This window comes from Aotus nancymaae, unplaced genomic scaffold (assembly GCF_030222135.1).
Source record: "Aotus nancymaae isolate 86718 unplaced genomic scaffold, 86718_ANA_hifiasm-v0.15.2.pri h1tg000057l, whole genome shotgun sequence".
Lineage (NCBI taxonomy): Eukaryota > Metazoa > Chordata > Mammalia > Primates > Aotidae > Aotus > Aotus nancymaae.
In genome coordinates this window covers 28,302,876-28,326,492 of record NW_026988471.1, presented here as the reverse complement: position 1 = coordinate 28,326,492, position 23,617 = coordinate 28,302,876, and the positions used below count along the sequence as shown (strand labels likewise).

General features: G+C 44.5%; 1 protein-coding gene across 1 annotated transcript in view; it reads left to right on the top strand.

The window, feature by feature from the left end:
* The window catches only part of ALK (ALK receptor tyrosine kinase), a 752,988-nt gene that overhangs the window by 607,754 nt on the left and 121,617 nt on the right, over window positions 1–23,617 (top strand). Inside the window, exon 9 of the mRNA XM_064363964.1 lies at window positions 19,180–19,349. Within this exon, the coding sequence (XP_064220034.1) occupies window positions 19,180–19,349 (170 nt within the window). The remainder of the gene's footprint in view (window positions 1–19,179; window positions 19,350–23,617) is intronic.

Below are 23,617 nucleotides of genomic sequence, written 5' to 3'. Positions count from 1 at the left end.
TGAAATCCATTCTGAGCCCATGCAGAGAGTTTTCCTCCCCTGCCTGTGACCCCAGATAGCGTGATGTCACTCGTCTTTTAGAAAGATGAGTCAGAAAAGGGATGAGAAATGATGGAGGCGGAGGTGAAGAGAAGCGGATGGGAGGGCATATGGAACCAGGCCAGGAGCCACCCATGATGGAGGCATAGCCACAGTGTACCTTTGTGCTAATCCAAATTCCAGGGCATTCCAGAAGCCTGCCCCACTCCCACCTCCTCCCTCCAGGCTCCTGCAGCCACCACTGCCGGCTCTTGCTGACTACCGCGGCTGCCTCCTGTCTCTCTGCACAGTTACACATGGGGCATGAATATTTAAAGACCTCTGCCTCACCCAGCCACAAACAGGAGAGAACGTTGTGGTTTTGGTTTTCTCTTTTTGTTCCTCCTCTCCACCACAAGCTCTTCTCTGTGGGAAATGGGGAAGCCACTTACAATGTATTCTGATTTTATTTTTATTTTTTCTGAGCTGCAGTTCAAATAATTAAAGTTGCCACCGGGGAGGGAAGGCTTGCAGTGGCTTTCATGTGCTCACTCGCTGTTAGACCTGCTCGAATCCGCCTCAACTTTGAGACACCCGCGGATGTGTCTGGCATTGCAGCCGCTGGTAATAAAGAGCACGGCAGAGTGGCGGCCGACGCCACCCCAGCCCCCTGCCTTTCACACACCCGAGTAGCCTGAATGTCTCAACAAGCCCCATGTGGTTTGAAATTCTATTTTATTTGAATAGCTTGCTTGTGACTAGAATAATTTAAACCATGTTCTCAGGCCAGAACAAGGCCTACAGGGAGAAAAAAATGGACTTCCCTCATTTTCTTTCCCCTCCAAGGCATGGAAACAGTTTTCCTTGTATGAGCTGCAGGAATGCAATTTGATCCAAAAGTGAGATGGGATCCCCGTCAATTTGTGGTGATCAGTTCCTCAATGCTGGTTTTCCTCCCTGGCCAGAAATGCAGTTGCCACTCCCCTCTTCTCGCACATACATATGTACACACAAACACACACACTTGTACACATGCGTGCACACACCCATTGGGATCTTGTGACATGGCTGGACCTTTCCAGCCCTGATGTCACCTCTAGCAATAAAAAGAAGAATCAGGTTGGCCAGGCATGGTGGCTCACCCCTGTAATCCCAGCAATTTGGGAGGCCAAGGTGGGCAGATCACTGAGGTCGGAGTTCAAGAACAGCCTGACCAACATGGAGAAACCCCGTCTCTACTAAAAATACAAAATCAAATGGGCGTGGTGACACATGCCTGTGATCTCAGCTACTCAGGAGGCTGAGGCAGGAGAATCACTTGGACCAGGGAGGCGGAGGTTGCAGTGAGCTGAGATAGCGCCATTGCACTCCAGCCTGGGCAACAAGAGTAAAATTCCATCTCAAAAAAAAAAAAAAAAGAATCAGGTTGGATTAGCTGTGGAGAGCTGTTGTGATCTAGGCTGAAGGTGACCAGAGGACCCCTTCCATGTCTACATGGGCCAGTTGACCTGGAGAAAAGGGGACCTATCCTTTGCGTCATTAAAACCAGCAAATGTAGCCCAGAGGGACATGAGGGGGAAGACACCATGACCCCTGGAATTGCCCTTGGCCATCCATCCCTGAAGCCTTTCTCAACGCCCCACTGAGAAGGAGTGCCTGGTACCCAGCAGGAAGCCGAAGGCAGGGAATTTTTCTGTAAATTGCTCTCTGGCTGATTTTGTAAGACTTTTCAGGGTGCTGGTGATCATCTCTGGAAACGGGCCTGTCCTTCCCTCCAGCCTCTCAGTATGACACAGAAGCAGGGAGACTGAGAGGCAGGCTGTGTTGATTGGGCTTGTTGAAGCTTGCCACCGACCTCAGCAGCAGGCAAATAGGACTCTCAAGATAGGGAAAAGAGAGGAACTTTTCTGACTGCTATGTTTTTAAAGTTTATTAAACTCAGTGGCAAATATTCTGTGGAAAGTCAAGAAAAGGAGGATAAGAGTAATAAAACTTAGTATCAGATGGCATGAGATCGAGGAAAAACAAAAGCAGAAGGGGTTTTCCTTTATCAGCCCCCTCCAAACTCTCAACAAGGTAGGAGCCAAGGGGGATGAGCAGAACTATTGAATTCAGCTCATTTTCCAGAGCAGATCTTACGCATCAGGGGCTCCCCATCCAGATCATGAAATTTACCCAAAGACCCACAGCTAATAAACACAAGACCAAACCCAGATCTTATGACTCTGAACTTCATGCTCTTCCTGTCACACTGCCCCACTGGGGAAAGATGGAATCTTCTCAGCTTGGGGAGAGTTGAGGAGAGCCTCAAAAGCATCAAAACTGGCATCACTCTCACCTGACTCAGAGCCCTTCCACCAGCACATCTCTGCAGGCAGGCAGGGATTCCCATCCCATTTTGTAACCAAAGAGTTCTCCAGTTCATCTCTTCATAGCCTGGGAGTAGTCACTGGTTCTAACTCCTGAGCCACCGAGGGGACACTGCCACTCACCTGCAGGACTCGAATGGAGTTTATTCATTGGGTGGGCCCCGTTCTCGGCCCTATGTGGTCCAACTTACTTTAGCAAATCAGGAAGGAGAAGCCATTCCAAGAGGCCTCATGGGCTTGATCACAAATAAGGTGGTAATTTCCTGGAGCCAGTTTACCTTCTGCACAGAACATATGACCATCTAGGGAGAAGAATGTTGCACCCTTCCCCTGTCCAGGCTGACTGGTGGAAGAAAAAGCAAGTCCCTATCAGAGCCTGTTGGGACCAGCCTCTCTCTGCCCGTGCACGGCCAAGCAATGCTGCCCTTTGTGGTGTTTGTAGAAACTCTTTTCATAAATAGTTGGGGCCCAGTACCAAGCTAGAGGGGATTTCAGGGTAATATTATCTCTACCTCCCTCACTAAGCCCAAGTCCCTTTGGTCAAGTAATTTGGGGACCAAGATACCCATCAGGCAGAGTTCCTGTGGGTGTCAGCCCCCATCTCATCTGATGCTGTGACATCTCTGCAGTGACGGAATGTGCCTGAATTGGGAGAAAGGAAGTCCAGCTCTAGGTGTCAGTGCTTGCCTAAATTAAGAGCAGATCCAGCTAGTCTTGCTGGGGATTGTTTTCACACATGCTGTTCTCTGCACATTCCTCTTCCTGTGTTGGGTACCACGGTCAGGACCCCAAGCTAGCATATGATTCCTCTAAGTTGTCTACTCTTTGCCTAGGAGGACAGAATGTTGGGCTTAGCGGAAAGCATAAGGCTCCTCTGGCTCCCACAGGGTAACGCTGACACCTGGAGAAAGTCCGAGCAGGCTGCTGGCTCCAGGTAGAGCTGCCCTCTCTTGCCCCACAGCCCAACAGCCATGCCATCTCCTGTGACCAGAGGAATTTGGCTGGCCATGTGGGGCCAGTGCAAAAGGAGCATCCCCAAGGCAGCGTGGTGCAGTGGTAAGGGCAAGGTCTTGAAGTCCCTTAGGCCTTGATGGAAGCCCTTCACTTTCTAGCCAGGAGACCTTGCACACAGCACCCCACTCTTCCCAGCTGTCAGGAGAAACAAGGGAAAGGAGATGTGAAAAATGCCCAGCCTGAATCTAGACACTATTAGGTGCCTAAAAATGGAAAATGTGGTTTCTGCTACTCTGTTGTAGCCATTACTATTATTGTCTTATTATCTGACTTTAAGATGATTCTGAGACCAAAGCTGGAGCCTGCCTTTTCCAAGGAGCCTGAATCTGGAGGGTTTGACTCCTGCCCTGCCCTGGGTAGCTTGGCAATAGTGGGGATAGGGGTGTTGCCCACCTCAGTGGCTGGGGTTGGGGGAAGTTTATGCCTTAACAGCAGCAAAAGGTCCCCTGCCGCCCCCTCCAGCATCTCCACCAGCTCCTCTCCCCAACCAGCATGGGCATGAGAACTTCTGCCTCCATCTGCCAAAAGTCCCTTTGCCCCACTGCCCCATCAGCAGACACCTACACAGAACAATAACCTCATACCTTGATATAGTCCCAACATGCTAACAGAGGGGCCTTCCCTCACATCGCCCCCATCCCCCAGGGGAGATGATATTGTCACCCTTTTACAAATGGGGAGAGAAGGCTCAAGAAAGCAGCCTAGACCACACACAGCTGGCCAGCAAAGCCACACAGTGTCCCCCAGATGCAAGAGCAGCTCCACTTTCCCCAGGGGAGCTCCTGGGAGTGGGACAGGTGCCATCAATGAGGTCACCCAAGGCAGGGAGGAAGTCTGATGACACTGTCCAGAGCAGAACATCACACGCCAAACTTTTCTTTACAAACCTCTTTTTTTAACTTAAAAATAAATGCCGGCCGGGCGCGGTGGCTCACGCCTGTAATCCCAGCACTTTGGGAGGCCGAGGCGGGTGGATCACGAGGTCAAGAGATCGAGACCATCCTGGTAAACATGGTGAAACCCCGTCTCTACTAAAAATGCAAAAAATTAGCTGGGCATGGTGGCGCGTGCCTGTAATCCCAGCTACTCAGGAAGCTGAGGCAGGAGAATTGCCTGAACCCAGGAGGCGGAGGTTGCGGTGAGCCGAGATTGCGCCATTGCACTCCAGCTTGGGTAACAAGAGCGAAACTCCGTCTCAAAAAAAATAAATAAATAAATAAAATAAATGCCAATTCTGTATTTTATTCCTTAACATGCCTATTTCTTTGGACACAAAAACATGCCTCATTATTTACTATTGAGTGGCTAACACTCCAGGAAGGTACACCCTGTTTGCCCTATGGCTTCAGGTACCCCCAGGAAGAGCTAAGTAGTGTATGTGCCCCTACTCTAAGAAGCCCAGAGGAAGAGGTCCCACCCTCACTGCCTTCTTCTGACGCCCCAAGGCCTACCCACTTTTGTGATCTCACTCCATCCCCCCCGGTCACAATTAGGCTCATAGATGATGCATTTTGAAGAGCACCTGCCCTGCCTTCTTTGGCCCTTAAGTCAGCCTCAACTATGTTTGTCCCTCATCCACTCCCTGAGTCACGCTGTCCCTGGTGCTGAAACCTCAGGACGGCTGAGCCCTGGCAGCTGCTAACACTGCCAGTGATGGAGACAGTAACCTCAGAAAGTCTTTAGCTGGGGTCTAGGCATGCGTAACTTTGTATTAGAGGGCAAGGGGGAGGAAGCTGCCGTGGTTCTTGAGGCATTTTCCAAATGGCTTTTTCCAAAGGCTCCCTGTGTGAGTGAGAGATTTGGGCCCCACTTCCAGTGTCTAATGACAACCATCCAGACACCCGTAATAACATAACTATAATGAGAGTCCCTTATGTGTCAAAGCTTACAGAGCCTCTCCACCTCCCATGGCTACCCTGTGAGGGGTTGAAATCTTCCCTGTTATTCAGATGAGCCCTTGAGCCATGGCAACAAGGCACTTGATTGGCTGGATGCACACAGGGACACCGAGTGGGAGGGATGAGTTAGGGAAGGACACTGAGGGTCCGCAGTCAGGTGGTGAACCAGCAAGTATTGATTTCAAACCTGCCCTGTGCCCAGCCATGTGGGGAGACAGCCATGGGAATCTAGAATCCCTTTGGGTTGTTGATTCTATAGGAAAGTTAAGAAAACTTACATTCAGTGTGAAAACTTCTGGTCTTCAGGTCAATTACAAATCACTTGGCTGTATTACATGAAAAAACAAGCCATTATTCTTAATCAGGGCCCTCAAACACTCTAGCTCTTTGCACTCTAGTAGAAAGAAGTCTTCACTTAGTCCAAAGCTGGAGGAAGGGAGCCTTCATATTGGTAAAGCCAACTAAGAGTGTAATTTTCAAATATTGATTCTCTAGTATAAGGCTGGCACTGTGCTAAGCATTTCACCTACATTATCTCATTGTAAAAAAAATTGTTACCCCCATTTATTGATACAGAAACTGGAGCTTAAAGAGTTTAAGTGACTGTCCCAAGATAAGTACCCATCTTGGCAAAGACATTTGATAAATGTTAGTTCCTTTCTCCTGCATTGGAAAAAGCAGACGGGGGACACTTTGTTAGAGATAAACAGTTCACAAAAAAACAGAATATTCAGGGCGAAGATGTTCTATTAAATTTCAGTCTAGTTTTTTTTTTTACTCTTCTAAGTTCCCTAGAGAATTATCTTTCCAGGCTTATGGGGAAAAAAACATGGCATTTTCTTCAGTTACACTGTAATGGTGTAATCCTGGGCAAATAGCCTCCCTTGTGCCTCAGTTTCTCTGTGTGTGATGGAGATGACACTGAAGAGTAGCTTTGTAATCTGACTGCTAGGGCAGAGTATGATTCAAGCCAGGTCTGTCCCACTCCCTAACAAATCTATACACACTGGATTTGACTTAGGTGGCCTGAGTTTAAATCCCAGCTCTGCCCCACTTAGGAGCCATATGACCACAAGCAAGTCACTTCCTCTAACTGAAGATAAAAAATAAAAAGCAAATAAGCAAACCTGTTTTAATTGCTGCATGAAGTTGTTACCAGGATCAGAGGAAAATGTGAAAACCCTCTGTCTTCTCTGCAAAGCTTGATGAATGGCAGCAATTATGATGATGATGACGATCCCTCATCTTATGTTACTCAGGCGTGAGGAAGTTGCTGCTGTGTAAATTCAGACACCGCCTGTGTTCTGATTTCTCCTCTCAGTCAAGCAGCAGCACGTGGGCAGGTCAGGAGCGTTATTTCACACAGTGCTCACATTAGCACCAGCAGGATGTGCCCAATAAACCCACTTTGTTGATAATTAATTAATTAATTAATTGCGCAGCCCCACCCCTAACCCTGCCATTGCAAGTATAACCCTTGTCCAGGATGAGAGCGGGCAACAAGACTCCTCTTGAGTCTCGACGACCCAACAAATGACACCTCCCTGAGCTTTCTGACCCAAAGTCATTCTTACCCTGCACCTAGAGCTGGAGCCCAGCATTCTGTCACCACTGCCTGTTAAGTGGTGGACTCTGCCAGAGCACTTGCTAATGGCTACAGTAATCAACAGCAATTGTAACTGCAGTCAGACATAATTAATTTAATACCTTTGAGCCATTCACAACTAATACCTCTCCCAATGCATGATGAGGCTGAGGTCTAGGAAGAATCACTGTCTCAGCTCTGGGGTGTGAATAGGATCTTCCTTGGCACTTGGCACAGACTTGGGTCCCATTCAAAAGCTGTATGTTAATCACAGGCCTCCCTGGCTTTCACTAGTGATCACTGCAATACATTCATGTGGCCCATGTACGGGGGAGTAGCCCATTGAGGGCACATACTCTCTCCAGCTATCAGGGAAAAATACTCCCCAGGGAGCTCTGGGGCCCTGCAGATGCTCCTGTGCCCCCACATCTACTATTTTGCCAGTGGTATCCATGAAGGCTGTGGGAGTTTCATTGCCTAGAATCATCCTGTTCCCCAGGAGTCAGACTACAAAGCTACTATGTCATCTCCATCACACACAGAGAAACTGAGGCACAGGGGAGGCTGTTTGCCCAGGATTACACCATTACAGTGTAACTAAAGAAAAAAACATCTTTTTCTTCCCATAAGCCTGGAAAGATAATTCTCTAGGGAACACAGAAGATTAAAAAAAAAAAAAATTAGACATAAATTTTAATACTTCATTTTCACCCTGTCCTATTCTGTTTTTTGTGAACTGTTTATCTGTAACAAAGTGTCCCCTGCCTGCTCTTTCCAATGCAGGAGAAAGGAACTAACATTTATCAAATGTCTTTGCTAAGCTGGGCACTGGTCTCATACCATCTTATTAAAGCCCCATAATGAATATCTAAGGAAAGTTCTGTGGACCCCGCTTTACAGATGAAGATGCTGAAGTTCTGAGATATTACGTGATACATAAAAAATAGACCACTTTTTCTGATACCAAAGCTTTCGTTCCATTCACAGCACTGTCCCACCTCATTCCGCAGAAGCTCCCACCTTCCCTTAGTCTCCCTCACAAAGCCCAGAGTACAGCCACTTGATTCTCCGTGAAGTGGGTAAAAACATAGGACTAGCTTTTACTATTTCCCAACATCAGAATCCTCTCTCACTACCTTTTTAATATAGCATTTGTTGTTTTCTCTGATTATAAAAGAACTTTATGTTCATTGTAGAACATTATGAAAATGCAAGAAAGTATGAAGAAAATTGAAACTGCCCAAAATCTTACCCCCCAAAGATATTGGTATATTTCCTTACAGACAGATAGATTTGGATTTGAGCTTTGCTATAGAGAAAGGGTTTATATAATATAAATTTGGTATTATATAAACATTATGTGTCTTATTTCTTTATTTAACATTACCTTTTTCCATATTCATATTAAGCTTCATAAACATGTTTTAAAAGCTGCATACTCTAAATTAATTTTATTGTTTTTGTTCTAGTTATCAAAAGTCAGATATTCATTGTGAAAAAAAAAATGGAAAAGAAAGAAAAGACCACAGAAGACAAAAAAACAACTTGTAACTTTATAACCTCACCAGCCAGGGATCCCAAGGTTATTACTTTTATATGTAGCCTTCACATTTTCAGAAAGAGGGCATATGGATGTCCCTTGGTGTTCCCTGGCTTCTACACAATCCCTCAGAAAAGAGACATATTAAGTGGCATTTTCAGGAAGGATCCTGATCATTTAAGTATCCTAGAGGACCAGGAATCCAGCATTTCTTAAGCCTCCATAATTACAAGTATTTGCCAGCCACATGTTTTATTTGCTTGTTATCAAAAATCTGCATCTGACCAGCTTCTTGCTGTGTTGGGTTGATTTGTATTTGGGCTATTTATAGCTAGAGAGTTGGTGTTTCTTTTTTCCAGGTGAATTAGAAGATGGTGAACAAAAACACTGGATTTTGCAATGAGTCAGTATTCTCAGCTGAAGTTAATAAGATACCACATTGAAACAAGGGAACTCAAAATTACTCGTTCACACTTAGAATCTTCTGGCACCCTAAACTGAGGGAGAGCCTCAACCTCCATACAGGGCTTGCTTAGATGTTCCTGATGACAATTCCAATCCCAGTCATTCAACAAAGACTGGATAGAGAATACCCAGGGAGTACCCCCACCACACAGGCTCATCTTTCAGCATCTCTGTTAAGAAATGTGTTTCCTTCTCTTGGAGTGAAATACACACTACAGCATCTAGCCTTGGTTTTGTCTCTACTATTGAAATTCATTCAGGTCTTCAGAAATTTGAAGAAAGATATCCCCTCCCTTTCATAGCATTTTCTACATTTGGGGGTATTGCATGCAGTATGGATATTATTTGATGTCATTGAGTCTCTTTTGAAATCTGCAGGCTAAATATCACTACAGTATTTTCTATGAGTTGAAGGGATTGTTCTGAAGCTGCAGTGAGGTATGCATAGCAAACACAGGGCATATTCAAGACATAAAATTGCAATAATTACCCCTTGAGGAGGAATGGACCATGAGAGAAATAATAGCATTAGCCCTAGCCACAATGCCGTTCCTGCTCTACATACAGGACTTTAATTAATAAAATGACAAACACTGGTACCACATAATTGGAAAGTCTATCAGTCCCTTCCGAGAGGCAGGAAAAAAGGCCCTTGTGAAAGCGCTAGCTGGAACCAGAAGATATAATTGCTGGTGGCGTGCTCCTGGTGTTGTCTCTACTCACTTGTCTCATTTGCTGTCTGCATATAAAAGAGTTTATTAGTCAAACACTGCCATTTATAACCTATATCTACTAGGATGTGTCTAGAAGGATCAGAAATTTTATTGTTACTGGCACCAGCAAGCATTATTTCCCATAAATATAATTTGGGATTTGTATTAAATTTCCCATATTTATGTGAATACACACACACACACACACACACACACACGACTGTTAATTGTCTGGCACGGACTATGGTTGTAAATGCATTACAGTTCACTAGCTCCCTAATTTCTCCAATACAAAATATTTCTAGGATAAGATCTTGTTAAAATATAAATTCTGATTCAGAAGAGTGGGGCAGGGCCTGGGACCCTGAATTTCTAGTAAGCTCCCAGGTAGCACCCACATTGCAGTTCCACAGATCACAGCTTGAGCAATGAGGATCTGGAAAATCTTCACAATATGCCCCCGAAGCTTTAAGGAGTACCATCATATATTACACGAGCATTGCACTCCATGTATGGCAGAAAGAACACAGAGCATCGTGTGGACTGCAGGTCTGCAGCCTGTGGGCTTAGTGCCCAGGGGTGACCAACTTAACCTCTCAAAGCCTCCAATTCTGCATCTGAAAAATGGGTGGAATAATATCTACATGAAGGGATGTTGCCAGTATACAATGAGATAAGCCTATATCCAAGTGCCTAGTCCCGCCTTTTGGCATTCAGTAAAGAGTCAATTAACAAATGACTTCATATCCTATAGGTCAGGGGTCTCCAACCCCCAGGCCATGGACCAGTACTGCTCCGTGGCCTGTTAGGAACCAGGCCACACAGCAGGAGGTGAGCAACACGCAAGTGAGTGAAGCTTCATGGAAGCAGGAGCTCTATTGTGAACTGCACATACTGGGGATCTTGGTTGTGTGCTCCTTATGAGAATCTAATGCCTGACAATCTGTCACTGTCTCCCATCACCCCCAGATGGGGCCGTCTAGTTGCAGGAAAAATAAGCTCAGGGATCCCACTGATCTGACATGATGATGAGTTGTATAATTATTTCATTATATATTACAAAGTAATAATAATAGAAATAAAATGCACAATAAATGTAATATGCTTAAGTCATCCTAAAGCCATTCCCCCACCCCTGCTCCTGGTCTGTGGAAAAATTGTCTTCCACGAAACCAGTCCCTGGTGGCAAAAATGTTGGGGACATCTGCTATAGGCCACCCAGATAGAAATAGTTTTAAGATTCCAAGGCTGGTTTTGGACTGGAATCTTGATTGCCAAGATCAAGCTGGGTATACTTGGCATGGATAGTTACGTAAAATGATCTCAAGGGACCTCCTTAACCAAGGGCTATATAAGAGAAATGAAGGTCTTTGAGAGGAACTTGAGCCTGCAGTCTGCTCTAGGAACCACATACGGTGAGTGCTGTATAATGTCAGACACATATGATCAACAAGGAATACTCAGAAGAGCTGATAGCGTCCTCCAGGTCTTCTAATTAAGAAACTGGCAAAAACCTTACCTTTCAGGTCCAAGAGGATAGTTCTAGCCACATCTACATCCCTGAGTCATTCCTGCCCAAGAGGGTCTCTCTCTCTCTCTCTCTCTCTCTCTCTCTCTCTCTCTCTCTCTCTCTCTCTCTCTCTCTCTCTCTGAGTTGTTCTCAGGCTTTTTCTGGAGGTGATGTAACAGCCGCAAGAATGCCCTCAGCTGAGGGCAGCAGACTCCCCGCTGCAGGAAAATCGCTTCCCCTACACCTTGGTGATGCTGAGCCCATTTTAAGCCATTTGTAAGTTATTAAGAATTGGCTCTTACTCAAAATCCAAGATGAAAAAGGACCCCTCACTGAGAGGGCCAGGTACTTCCTGCACTAAGTAGCCCAGCTCCCCAGAGGTCTCTACCCAGGCTGCACTTTAGAATCACGTGGAGAGATCTGAAATTCTGCCAGTGCCCAGGACCTACCCATAGCTACTTAAATCAGACTCTCTGCAGCGGGGCCCAGACATGGGTGGTTTGGAAAGCTGATTCCAATTTGCACCCCAGTTTGAAAACCACTGGTTTCACCATGCCATTCGCAGTATCGCAGGAGCTCTACTTCCCCGTTCTTCATCTCATACTTCATAACCTTCTTTTAAGGCAGGCAGGGAAGGTGTGGTTATTATCACAAGTTTGTCTATAACAAAATACAGGTTCAGAGGAGGTAAGTGGTTGGCTTAAGGTCACACAATTAATACACATTGGCCTTGAAGCACAGACTCCAAGTTATACCATAGTCAGCAGGCAAGGAAAGAAGACAGTTTGACGAGCCACTGGAGAATGAATGTTGCAGCAAAGGACAGGTGGTTCCAGTGCATTCTGGAAAGGTTATGGGATGAGTCACAGAAGCACAGGGACAGGGATTTGGCATCAGGCCAGAGGTTCTGCCTTTTTTTTTTTTTTTTTTTTTGAGACAGACTCACTCTGTCACCCAGGCTGGGGTGCAGTGGCCCTATCCTGACTCACTGCAACCTCCGCCTCCTGGGTTCAAGCAATTATCCTGCCTCAGCCTCCCGAATAGCTGGGACTACAGGCACCCGCCACCATGCCCAGATAACTTTTGTATTTTTAGTAGAGACAGGGTTTCACCATATTGGCCAGGCTTGTCTCCAACTCCTGACCTTGTGATCTGTCTGCCAAAGTGCTGGGATTATAGGCATGAGCCACCATGCCCAGCCAGATTCTGCATTTCTAACAAGGTCCCAGGTAACACTGATGTTACCAGTCTGAGGACTACGCTCTAAGCAGAAAATCACTGACTCCTCTCAGGGGCATGATCTGAAAGAAACTAGGATTATAACTACAGGTGAGAAGTAGGCCAAGGAAAAGACATAGGCTCTGGACTGCTTGTATCTATTTTTTTCCTAGATTCAGGGAATCTAGGAAATTCCCTGAATTTGTACATTACATTATGCACTGCTGGGGTTTAGGCATCTATTGGACCCATCACCCAAATAGTGAGCTTACTACCCAGCAGGCAGTTTTTCAGTCCTTTCCCCCCTTCTTCTCTTCCACCTTTTGGAGTTCCCAGTATATTGTTCTCATCTTTCAGTCCGTGTGGACTCATTGTTTAGTTCCCACTCATAAGTGAGCACACACGGCATTTGATTTTCTGTTTCTACATCAACTCACTTCAGATAATGGCCTCCAGCTGCATCCACCTTGCTGCAAAGGACATGACTTCATTCTTTTTTATGGCTCTGTAGTATTCCATGGTGTACATGTACCACATTTTCTTTATCCAGTGCACCATTGATGGACACTTAGGTTGATTCTAGGACTTTGCTATAGTGCTGCAGTAAATATGTGACTGTAGGTGTCTTTTTGGTAAAATGACTTATCTTCCTTTGCGTAGCTACCCAGTAGTGAGATTTCTGAGTTGAATGGTAGTTCTGTTTTAAGTTCTTTGAGAAATCTCCATACTGTTTTCCACAGCAACTAAACTAATTTACATTCCAACCAACAGTGTATAAGCGTTCCCTTTTCTCTGCATCTTCACCAATATCTGTCTGTTTTTTACTTTTTAATCATAGCCATTCTGACCAGTTGAGATGGTATCTCATTGGTTTTAATTTGCATTTCTCTGATGGTTAGTGTTGCTGAGCAGTTTTTCATGTGGGTTGGCTGCTGGTATATCTTCTTTTGAGAAGTGTCTATTAATGTCCTTTGCCCAGACAAAGGGCAAAGGTGTTATTTTTAATGAAGTGTTTTTTTCTTGATTTGCTTAAGTTTCTTATAGATTCTGGATACAAATCCCTTCTTGGATGCACAGTTTTCAAGTATTTTCTCCTGTTCTGTAGGCTGTCCATTAACTCTGTTTATAGTTTCTTTTGCTGTGCAGAAGCTCTTTAATTAGGTCCCAGTTGTCAATTTTTGTTTTTGTTTCATTTGCTTTCACAGTCTTAGTCATAAATTTTTTGCCTAGGACAATGTCCAAAAGAATTATTTCTAAGTTTTCTTCTAGGATTTTTATAGTTTGAGGTCTTTCATTTAAGTCTTTAATACATCATGAATTAATTTTTATATATGGTGAGAGGTGGAGTGCAGTTTCATTCTTCTGCATATGGCTAGCCAGTGGACTGCTTATATCCCGAGGAAGAACATCTGCTGGATATACTCCCTTACTGAACACTCAGTGGATGAATAAAATGGCCAAAAAATACACATTTGCTGGCCATTCACTGGCTACCAGTTTGCAATCTTATTCTAAGGCTTTTGCATCTATCTCTAGAATGAGACATTGTTGAAACTCAGTGTATGCCTTGGCTTGAGTTGTGGCTGTAGATGCATGTCTTCTGCTATAAACATAGGAGGTACCATTACAAGATGAAAGGAAGTTAATTCTTTAATTCTCCTATTTGTTCCTAGCTCTGAACAATTGGGTCAAGTGGCTGTCTGGACCTGAGTCTTTACTGTGTGATGTCATGTGTCTTGCCTTGATTATCTTGTGTCATATGTCTTTACCATCAAGTGGCTCCAATTACTTCACCTTTTGCTACAATCAGCACATTTATAATCATTCATTTAAATTCTAACTTCCTGGCTGGATGATAAACTCCATGAGGGCAGAAGCTAATCTTCAAGAGCAGAGTATGCAGCACAGAGTCGGAGTATAGTAACTATCTGTAAGTGAGTGAATGATGATCCCCCTTAAGGACTAATCCCGGGAAGGATCCCAGTGGGTTGCCTCAGAAGACTAAGGATGCCATAGGCTTCGCACAATTCCTGGGTGGCCAGTCCAGTTCTCTCTCTTTTGCTGAGTCTGATTGGCCTAAAACACAGAACAGGAAGATGGAGAGAGCTCAGCTCATGGCTGGTCCCTGGTCCCAGCATAGAAAAGACAGAGCTGCATCTCGCTGACATGCTCACACCATCAACAGATTCTGCTTTAAACTGAAAAGTTCTAGGAAGCAGCTGAGAAGGGGCAGTTTAGAATATAGCCAGGTGGCTGGGAAGTGAGGATCCTCTCTCCTTTCCTGGTCCTTAACCCCTAGAATGCAAGAAAATGCCAAGGAGATTCCTAGGATGGAAAGTTGGTTGACTACCCCTAAAAGGAAAGCCTAGCAAAGACGAGAGTGTCTCCCTATATAGATACACAGTTTTATTCATACTGACATTGATTGGTTCCTACCACATGCCCCCTCTTGACAGCTACTGTGAACACAAGATGAATAAGACAGTCCCTGCCTTGAAGGAATTCATGACCAGGGGCAGAGAAAGAAGACAAGACAGCAGGTCCCAATAACCTTAGTTAGAAGAGTTAAGAGGAGGAAGAGGTTGTTACTGAGATAGATGATAAGAAGGCTTCCTAAAAAGGAAAGAGATTTCATTTTTTAAGGGGACAGAAGGAAAGAGCAGGTAGAGAAAATGGAGGAATAAAAAGTATAGAAGCGGAGAAATGCTAGGCAGTTGCAAATCTGGCGAATAGGCTGCTATAGGGGAGCCTGGAACCTGCATTCAAACAGCTTTCTTGTGTGGGTCGCTAGGTGAAACTGACAGGCTACTTCTCTGGTCACTTGAAGGTAATGCACACAGTTCTTCAGTCACTTCAAAATGCAAAACCCGGGCTTTTCAGTAATCAACATGCTCATCCAGTCACAACTTCAATCTTGCTTTAAAATCATGACTTGCTTCCCTTTCCTGCCCCCTCTACACTTGGTCCTATTGCAGATGGAAAGCCTGAAATGAGAGAAAGGGTGTGGTCAGTGGCCTCTCTAGTTCTCCACCCAGCTCTGCTCCTCTGATGACTTCTGACCTGTTGGGGTTGTAAGCATAGACAGAGAGGGGAGTTCAGGGAAGCAACAGAGTTCTTATTGGAGACTGTTGGGTAATCTTGCCTTGGTGTTCTCTGGATGTGACAAATGTCCAAGGCTCACCATTTCTCACTCAGGGGCTTTTGGAGTTTCTTTGTAGATCCACCTTTCTCCTAACCCCCTCCACTATGGCCTGGAATCTTTCACCATGCCTTAGGGTATATGCATCTCTCTTTATTTATTTTATTTTATTTTATTTGAGATGGAGTCTTGCTCTGTCACCCAGGCTGGAGTGCAATGGCATGATCTCGGCTCACTGCAGTCGGGTTCAAGTTATTCTCCTGCCTCAGCCTCCAGAGTAGCTGGGATTAAAGGTGCCCACCACCATGCCTGGCTAATTTTTGTGTTTTTAGTAGAGACAGGGTTTCACCATGTTGGTCAGGCTGGTCTCGAACTACTGACCTCAAGTGATCCACCCTCCTCAGCCTCAGGACTATAGGCATGAACCACCACGCCTGGCAGAGTATGTACATCTCTATTACAGGTGGTTACCTCCTCCTTCCTCCACTCTTGGGCATCTCAAGATACTGCTAGCTTCTTCCTACTATTGTCTAATTACCTTCCTCTTAGGCAAGATCTAAGTGACCCCACATGGGCTCCACTATGCATGGTTTTCCTCTCACCCATATGCAACACTCATGCATTTCTGCCCCAGCAAACTCTGGGAGTGCAGGCCACCCAGTGCTGCCACCTTGCCTTGTTCTGCCATCAGAGCAGCTAACCAGCCCCTAGTTCAAACTTTAGACCTTCCAGGTAGGAGAGAGACACTAATCCACTGTTTCCCAAACTGCAGGGGATAAGTATCAAGTTCTCGAAGTGGTATCATAAAACCATTCTCTCTTGGCTTGAGATAAAGACAGAACCCTCTTCCCACCCTTCTTCTTAGCAGGAGGGTAAGTGGAACTCATGGTATGCTGAAAGCATCTTCCAAAAACTCTCTCCTAATAGTCCACCTCCAGCATTTTGTAATATGCCAAGTATGAGTGAGGGGTTAAGAATTATGTCATTCATTTTTATCCACCTCCCTTGAAAGTTCTGCAACCTCGTGCTCTTACACTTCCCTTTGAAATGCAGCACCCACTGCCTCCATGCTTAAGCCAAAATGCCTTTTCACCATTTTGTTATATCAATTATTATTTCAGTTAATAGTCCCTTAACCCTATAAGCGATAACACTATTCTCATCTTGGAGAATAGGAAACTGAGCTTCAAAATGATTAAATAACTAGGCCAAAGTGGCAAAAACAGGTTTTGCATTCAGAACTCGCTGATTATAGAGGTCTTAGGCCATTCTGAAATGGAGAATTCATGTGACCCAGTGTAAGTGCTCAACAAATATTTGTTGAAGGATGAAAAAGTTGATTTCCTCAGATAATAGAGGAATGTAAATGCCATAATTTTTGATAGGGAATGAGGGACCACTGACAGTTGTTGGGCCCCAAGTCACAGATGAGCGTGATCCATGGGAGAATGTGTTAGAAATACACAAGAAAATTCAGAAAAGAGAAAGGGCAGAGAGGGAGAGGCACTTTAGGAGACTCTGAAGGGTTCAAAGAGTTATAAAGGACATGGTTACTCTATTTTGCTAAAGTAATGAGGAAATTACATAGAAGCCAGGTTGAAAGAGTTTAAGGAGAGAAGGAGCCATGAGGAACCAGAAGCAGCAGTTACTGCTGTTCAAGATAGGAACATCTGAATGGGGCACAGAAATGGCTGCAAGCCAGAGGAGCCTGGAGGATCAGATAAAGGATACTTCTCCAGATGGGTGAACCTTGACCTCATTTGTAGACAAAGGAGCCAGAAGATAGATTCCGAGATGCTGGGGAAAGGAGGGAAAGGAGGGCAGTAACTAAAAGAGCAAGGACTAGGGGAAAGAAAATGTTCAGGGCTAACGTGGAAGACAATGAAGGACCCAGCTTCCTCTAGGAGAGAAAAGGAAAAGAAAGCAGGATGAATAAACAGCCTGCCAAAAAGAGAGAAGGGGGCTAAAGGAGATTGTACCTGACATAGTAGATCTTTCTCTAAGTAGAAATAAAATCAATGAATCAGGAGGTGGGCACCAGGGGGTGACAGCATCAGTATGTGAGGAAGAGTTTGAAACACCCATTATACTGTGTGTATCCAGAAATCAACCATGGAAATCAACAGAGAATGAGCAAGTACCACCTCACATCCAGGACATTGAGATTCAACAGTCTGAATTCATGGAACTTCAAATTTGCAATATTCTGCAGCCAAGGAGCAAAAGGAGAAAGCATGTGTCAAGCGTGATTCCAAGCTAGGCATTGCATTGCATGGCATGGGCTGAGAGCTGAAGTGTTTCAAGTTAGCAGGGGCAGAGTTGAAATTTCCAAGCATGGCATCCAGCTGGTACAAGAAAGCTAACTGAGCCCAGAAAAAAAAAATTAACAGATTCGTTCAATTATCCTAGGAAGTCTCAATGGAGATACATATTTGCTACCCAGGATATGGAGAAATGGGAAAGATAAAAGTGAAGAGTCTGTGGTTATAGACCAGGCTTACAAGGTCCAGGGTCTCAGAAGTAGATCAGTCCCTGGGGACCCCAATATCCTGCTGTGACCTTATTAGTGAAGGGTTTGTATGTAAGGAAGTGGGAAGTTTGGGGCTGCAGTGAGTCATGGTTCTTAACCTCTTCAAATTATGAGGCAACCATGTATCAAGGACTGGAAGATGAAGGAGTGGTGATTTACAGAGAAGCAGGTATTCAGAGAGAATCAGTGAAAAGGGGGTACCTTTACTCTGATGAAACTTCCAGCTTGCCATAAGACGTATTTTACCCTTCTTTCTACAATAGCCACCATTTTTTATTACAGGATCTGAACAGGAATATTTTTGGCAATATGATGTAGTTGTCCTGGGTTTTAAATGTTGTTTATAGATTGTTTCTATCAAATATATAAATCCCTATCATTATAAACACAAAGACCAGAAACCTTGTTTATAGTATGTCCTACCTCTGAATATGGCTGTACTTAAACTTTCTTAGAAAGGTTACTAGTTACAATTCCCTTTCAAATGTTTAGAAACAATGCCACAGAAACTTTTAATAAAGACACAATGAAAAACAAACAGTTGTGGCTTCCTTTTGGCAAAGTGGGCATCCTCTTTGAAAGACACCCATATTAAAAGATCTTGGTATGTAGATTTTTGTCTGGCCTTTGCCTGCCAATGGCCACAGGTATCAAGTCATTGGGTTTTTAGTTAGCTGACATGTGACATGACACCATTCAAATGAGATTATTCAAATGGGTCTTTGGGGAAGAGATAAAAATTTATGAAACCTAAATCACTATAAGAAACTGAGTCACAAAATCATTTGTCCAAGGTCACAAAGTGAATTGGGGCCATAGACAAGAATCTTTGGCTACTCTTTAGGAAGTTCATTTACTGCCCCATTGATCGTGATGTCACCTCAGAGGCAGAATCTTGTGAAAGGTAGGATGATAACATCAACCTGAACAAAGTTCCAAAACTGCCCATCAGTTGTCCCTGCCCAAGAAAAAAATTAACAGATTCATTTAATTATCCTAGGAAGTAGGACACTTGAACTTTGTTGAAAGCCACTTTGGGAGACAGTGGGCATCCAGCTCTTCTCACCAGGCTGACCTCAGCTGAGTCTCTGGCAAGGTCCTCGAGGCTTCAGTGGGGAATTCCAGAAAGGAGACCTTTCAAAAATCATACCTTGTCCTCTGACTCTTCTTGCCCTCACAGCTCCGAATGTCCTGGCTCATTCGTGGAGTCTTGAGGGGAAATGTGTCCTTGGTGCTAGTGGAGAACAAAACCGGGAAGGAGCAAGGCAGGATGGTCTGGCATGTCGCCGCCTATGAAGGCCTGAGCCTGTGGCAGTGGACGGTGTTGCCTCTCCTCGACGTGTCTGACAGGTAGGCCTCTACCCATCCCCCTTACGCCCTCCGCTTCTATCAGCTAAGATGCAGAAGGGATCATCCCTTCCCTTTCCCTATGCCTTTTATCCATGATGCACATGCAGATGTGCGCGCAGACACACACACATTCTGCAGGTTACACAGTTTCTGCAGCTTACAAGCTTCTCCAAGGGATGATGAGGCTACTGAGCACTCATCTCGACACCACTAGTATGGCCTGGTTGGCCACCTCCAGTGTCTATAGGAAAAATAAAATTGGACAACTCACATTACTCCCAAATCACAGCTTGGTTTTACATGTATACAGCACGTTCTCTTACATGATGGACTTTGCCTTACTTTCCCATTTGACTTTTATTTTATCCTTATTAACAATAAAACCCACAAGGTAGGTAGGACAGGCCTTATCATCATTTACCCCTCCTGTACTGTTATAAGGGGAGAAACAGAATCAAAGTGGTGAAGCACCAGCAACTTGGAATCCGAGTTGGGACTGGTACCCAGGCCTGACTCCGAGTCCAGTGCTCTCTGTTGAGTCAGGTCCCAAGGCAGGTTAATAAGGAGGATGGCAAATTCTCAGTAAACAGAGGAATGCTTCTACCTAGGATCCTGGTTCCTTTTTGGATTATATCACTAATGGCCTCTGTGACTTTGAGCAACATCTTTGACTTCTTTGGGCCTCAGTTTCCTCACCTTTAAGCCGAGAAGTTTGGACTAGAAAATCACAAACTCCACATGGCTCTGCAATGGAGCAGGAACCGTGGAGTGTTCACCGCCACTTGTCTCCCCAGGATGGCACTATTCTGCCACCTGCAGTCAGCCTGGAGCAAGCCGTGCTTGAATAAAGATGGCCCTGCATGGCAGCACTCGTGATCCTGCCGTATCATCCTGAACCCTCATGGTGGGTGCTGATCTGTTCCAGACAAAAGAAGGGTGAGGGGCCATTTCTATAAAGGGGACAGATGAATGGATCTGGATGGGGGGAGCCATCCTTTATGGGCTAAACGTCAAACCCTACAACCCAGAGCAGCCTCTGCCTGAGACCCCTAAAACACATTCAAATTACCATCCTGGTGGATCCACATTCAAAAAATGAGGGCAGAGGGCTCAAGTCAAGGTGGAGGGTGATGCCAGTTGGCATGCAGCTTTCACATTTTTCACCCAAACTCAACAGTCTGCTATTTATAAGAGCTCATAACTGCATCACTGCTGTCAAAGGAAGAAGGTATTGTCCTTACTCTGAGCACAAGCTACCCACTCCTTCAGCTGTGAGTGGGTTAAAGGTCAAAGCCCACGGACGTTCCAAGGATCAGTGACTCCAGGACAAATGGATTTAAGTGAAGAAAGGAGGAGGTGTGAGCTCTGCCCACTACAGACTAATCTTTCATCTTTGGGGATTGTGGGGGCTGCGTGCAGTGTGTGAACAGGAGGATGGTGAAAGAATCATCCCTCCTGGGAGAGGTGAAATTAATTCAGATGAATCAAAGGGGTGTTTTTCCTCAATACAGTAAGTCTTCTCTCTTTCATAACCACTCCAGGGGATTGAAAGCAAGTAAGATGTTGACTCTGTTCACTCTCATCCTCTAGAGTTTCATTTGAAGGAGACTTTGTTCTCAGCCTCATTCCTCCCTGTTAAAGGCTGTTTACCAGACTGACATTTCCAATATTGATACTGAGACCAAACTGTCCAGTGGGGATTCAGACAAAAGACAGCTTGGTTTGAGGATCCCTCATGACCTAATAAGTGTACAATTACAGAAAACAAGAGTGCTTCCATTCGCTAGGAGCCTGTGTACCACTGACATGCTCTGAGGCCGGAAGCTGCCCTCTCAGAGGTACAGATGATACGGGAAGCATCAAGACCCAGAGGCAAATGGTACTGAAGGAAAATGAGGTACAGCAGTTTTCATTTGCTAAAATAAAACTAGACTGTAGCTATGACTGGCCCCCAGAAAAACTAAAGAAGCACTCTGGATGAAAGAGCAGAGGCTTTGGAACCAAATAGTGCCAAGTTTGAAAATTCACTTGGCCACTTACTAGTTGTGTGACCTCAGCCAATTACTTAAGCTCTCTGAGCCTCAGTGTCCTCATCAGTAAAATGAGGATAATAACAGTATAATTTCACAAGATTGTTATAAGACTAAATGAAATGACTCTGGAAAGAGTCTACACAGAGTAAGTATTAACAGATTTTGTTTTCTGTATCTTCCATCCTCATCTTTTAGTTTTTTGGCCTTAGTAACAATTTATTAAACAAATAGCACAAATCACAACCACTTATCTTCCAAGTCAAGCCATGTTCTCTAAAACAGACAACACAGTCTGTTCTTAGGTTTGGAGAAGTAAAGTGCTTGGTCAACTGCCTGACCCACACTAAATGTTGAACTACTAATAACTATCATATAATAATGACAATATCTCCCCACCTAATGCCTCAGAAGGGTCTGGGATGGCCAATTTAGCAATATACCCAGTCATGCAACCCTCAGATAAAGGTGGGCTTCTTATGAACTTATTTTCACAATGCTTTGTTGACTCTTCATAAGGAGAAGTCACTGATGGAGGAGCAGGAAGCACACTCTTCCCTCTTCTTTCAGGGAGAGTCAGCTACAGCTGCCCAGATCGCTAGAAGATGAAAATGTGAGAAAGGAGAAGGTAGAGGAAGAAATAAGCAAGGAAAATAGAAAAATAGAATGGATAAAAGACAAAGAAAAACCAGCTCTCTTTCTGCCATCTCTGAGGTTGGCGTTAACACTTGGCGCCACCCACCCCACATCCCATGAAGCTTCCTTAAGCAGCTCCTGGCTTCAGCTATTCAGCACCTGCCTGGTGGACAGCTCCCCAATCCTGACCCTTGAAAGTGGCAGAAATTTTATTCCCTATGCTGTCCCAAATCACCTCTGCTCCCAGGTTCCTCAACCTTCACACATGACAAAATTTTTAAAGCAACTTTATTAAGACTTAGAGGTTAGCACTTAAGAGGTTCCGGGCTCTAGTCACTGGTATTGGCCCTGGGTGTTACATGAGTAAACTTTCTAAACATAAATCTGACTTTTTCCTATTTTGGAAATCCTTCTGTGGCTTCCTGTGGCTTTTGGGATGCCTTTCAAACTCCCTAATGAGACCTTTATTTAAGCCCATGTGTGATCTGTCCAGCGCTAATCTCACCAGCTGCTTCTTAAACCATTCTTCTTCTCTCACTCTCCCCTTCTTTCCACTCAGTTGTACCATGCTACATTCTTACCTCTAGGCTTTTGCAGCTGCCATTCTCTCCACCTTAATGTTCTTCCTTTACCTTCCATCTCTCTAAATACTACTCTTCCTTCACTTTAAAAAAAAACTATACCCAGACACCTATACTCTATATGTATCCACAATATAGTCTCATGGCTCTTGAAACATCCCTATAACAATTTATCATTCCTTACTATCTTTTTTATATCTGAATATACAAACCAACAAGGCAGGGATTATGCATGTCTTATAAATCACTGCTTCCGGAACCTTTAGTACCATACTTAACACACAGGATGCCCAATAAATATGCATTGACAGAATGACGTATTGAGGGGAAAATGCATATACTTTCAAATTCCAGTTGAATAAACTGAGAATTGCACTTGTTGGAATCTATCTAATATTCCTCCCCTGTTCAACCTGTGTCCAACGAGACAAATACAATAGCTGTATAATAAATACTACTGCAAAGTGTTCTGTATATCAAAGCAACACCTGTGTCCCATCAGATGAACCAAAACAGCATTTGTTGCTCTGTGACAAGGAATTATCTTTAGGGACTTGCCTGGTACCTGTGTTTTCTTTGTCTCTGGTCACCGGTCCTGTTAGAATCACTTCATAAGAAAGACTTTGATCCTAATTGGGTGCCCTGGTCCTTGTGAGCTGTGCATTTGAGAGAAAAGAGCTCTAGTCAGATTGCCCCCACCACACAGCAGTCCTCAGGAAGGCTTGGAGAATATGACATAGGTGCATAAAGTCTGGTGACAGGGAGGCATTGATCCATGGAATGGTATTTTTCCTGTCTACTTGCAAACATGCAAAGCAATATAAGGAATGTAATAGCCTGTCATCATTATGAAATTATGTTAACTGTGCAACCATACTATTACGAGTAACAAGAAAAATCTCCAAGAGCAACGCCTCAGATGTTTTGAGCAGTGGCAATGTCCCCCGAATACAGATAAATGCTCTCAAGGTAGTTTTGAAGGACAACACCAATTCAAATATCGGCTTGATGTGTGCTTAAA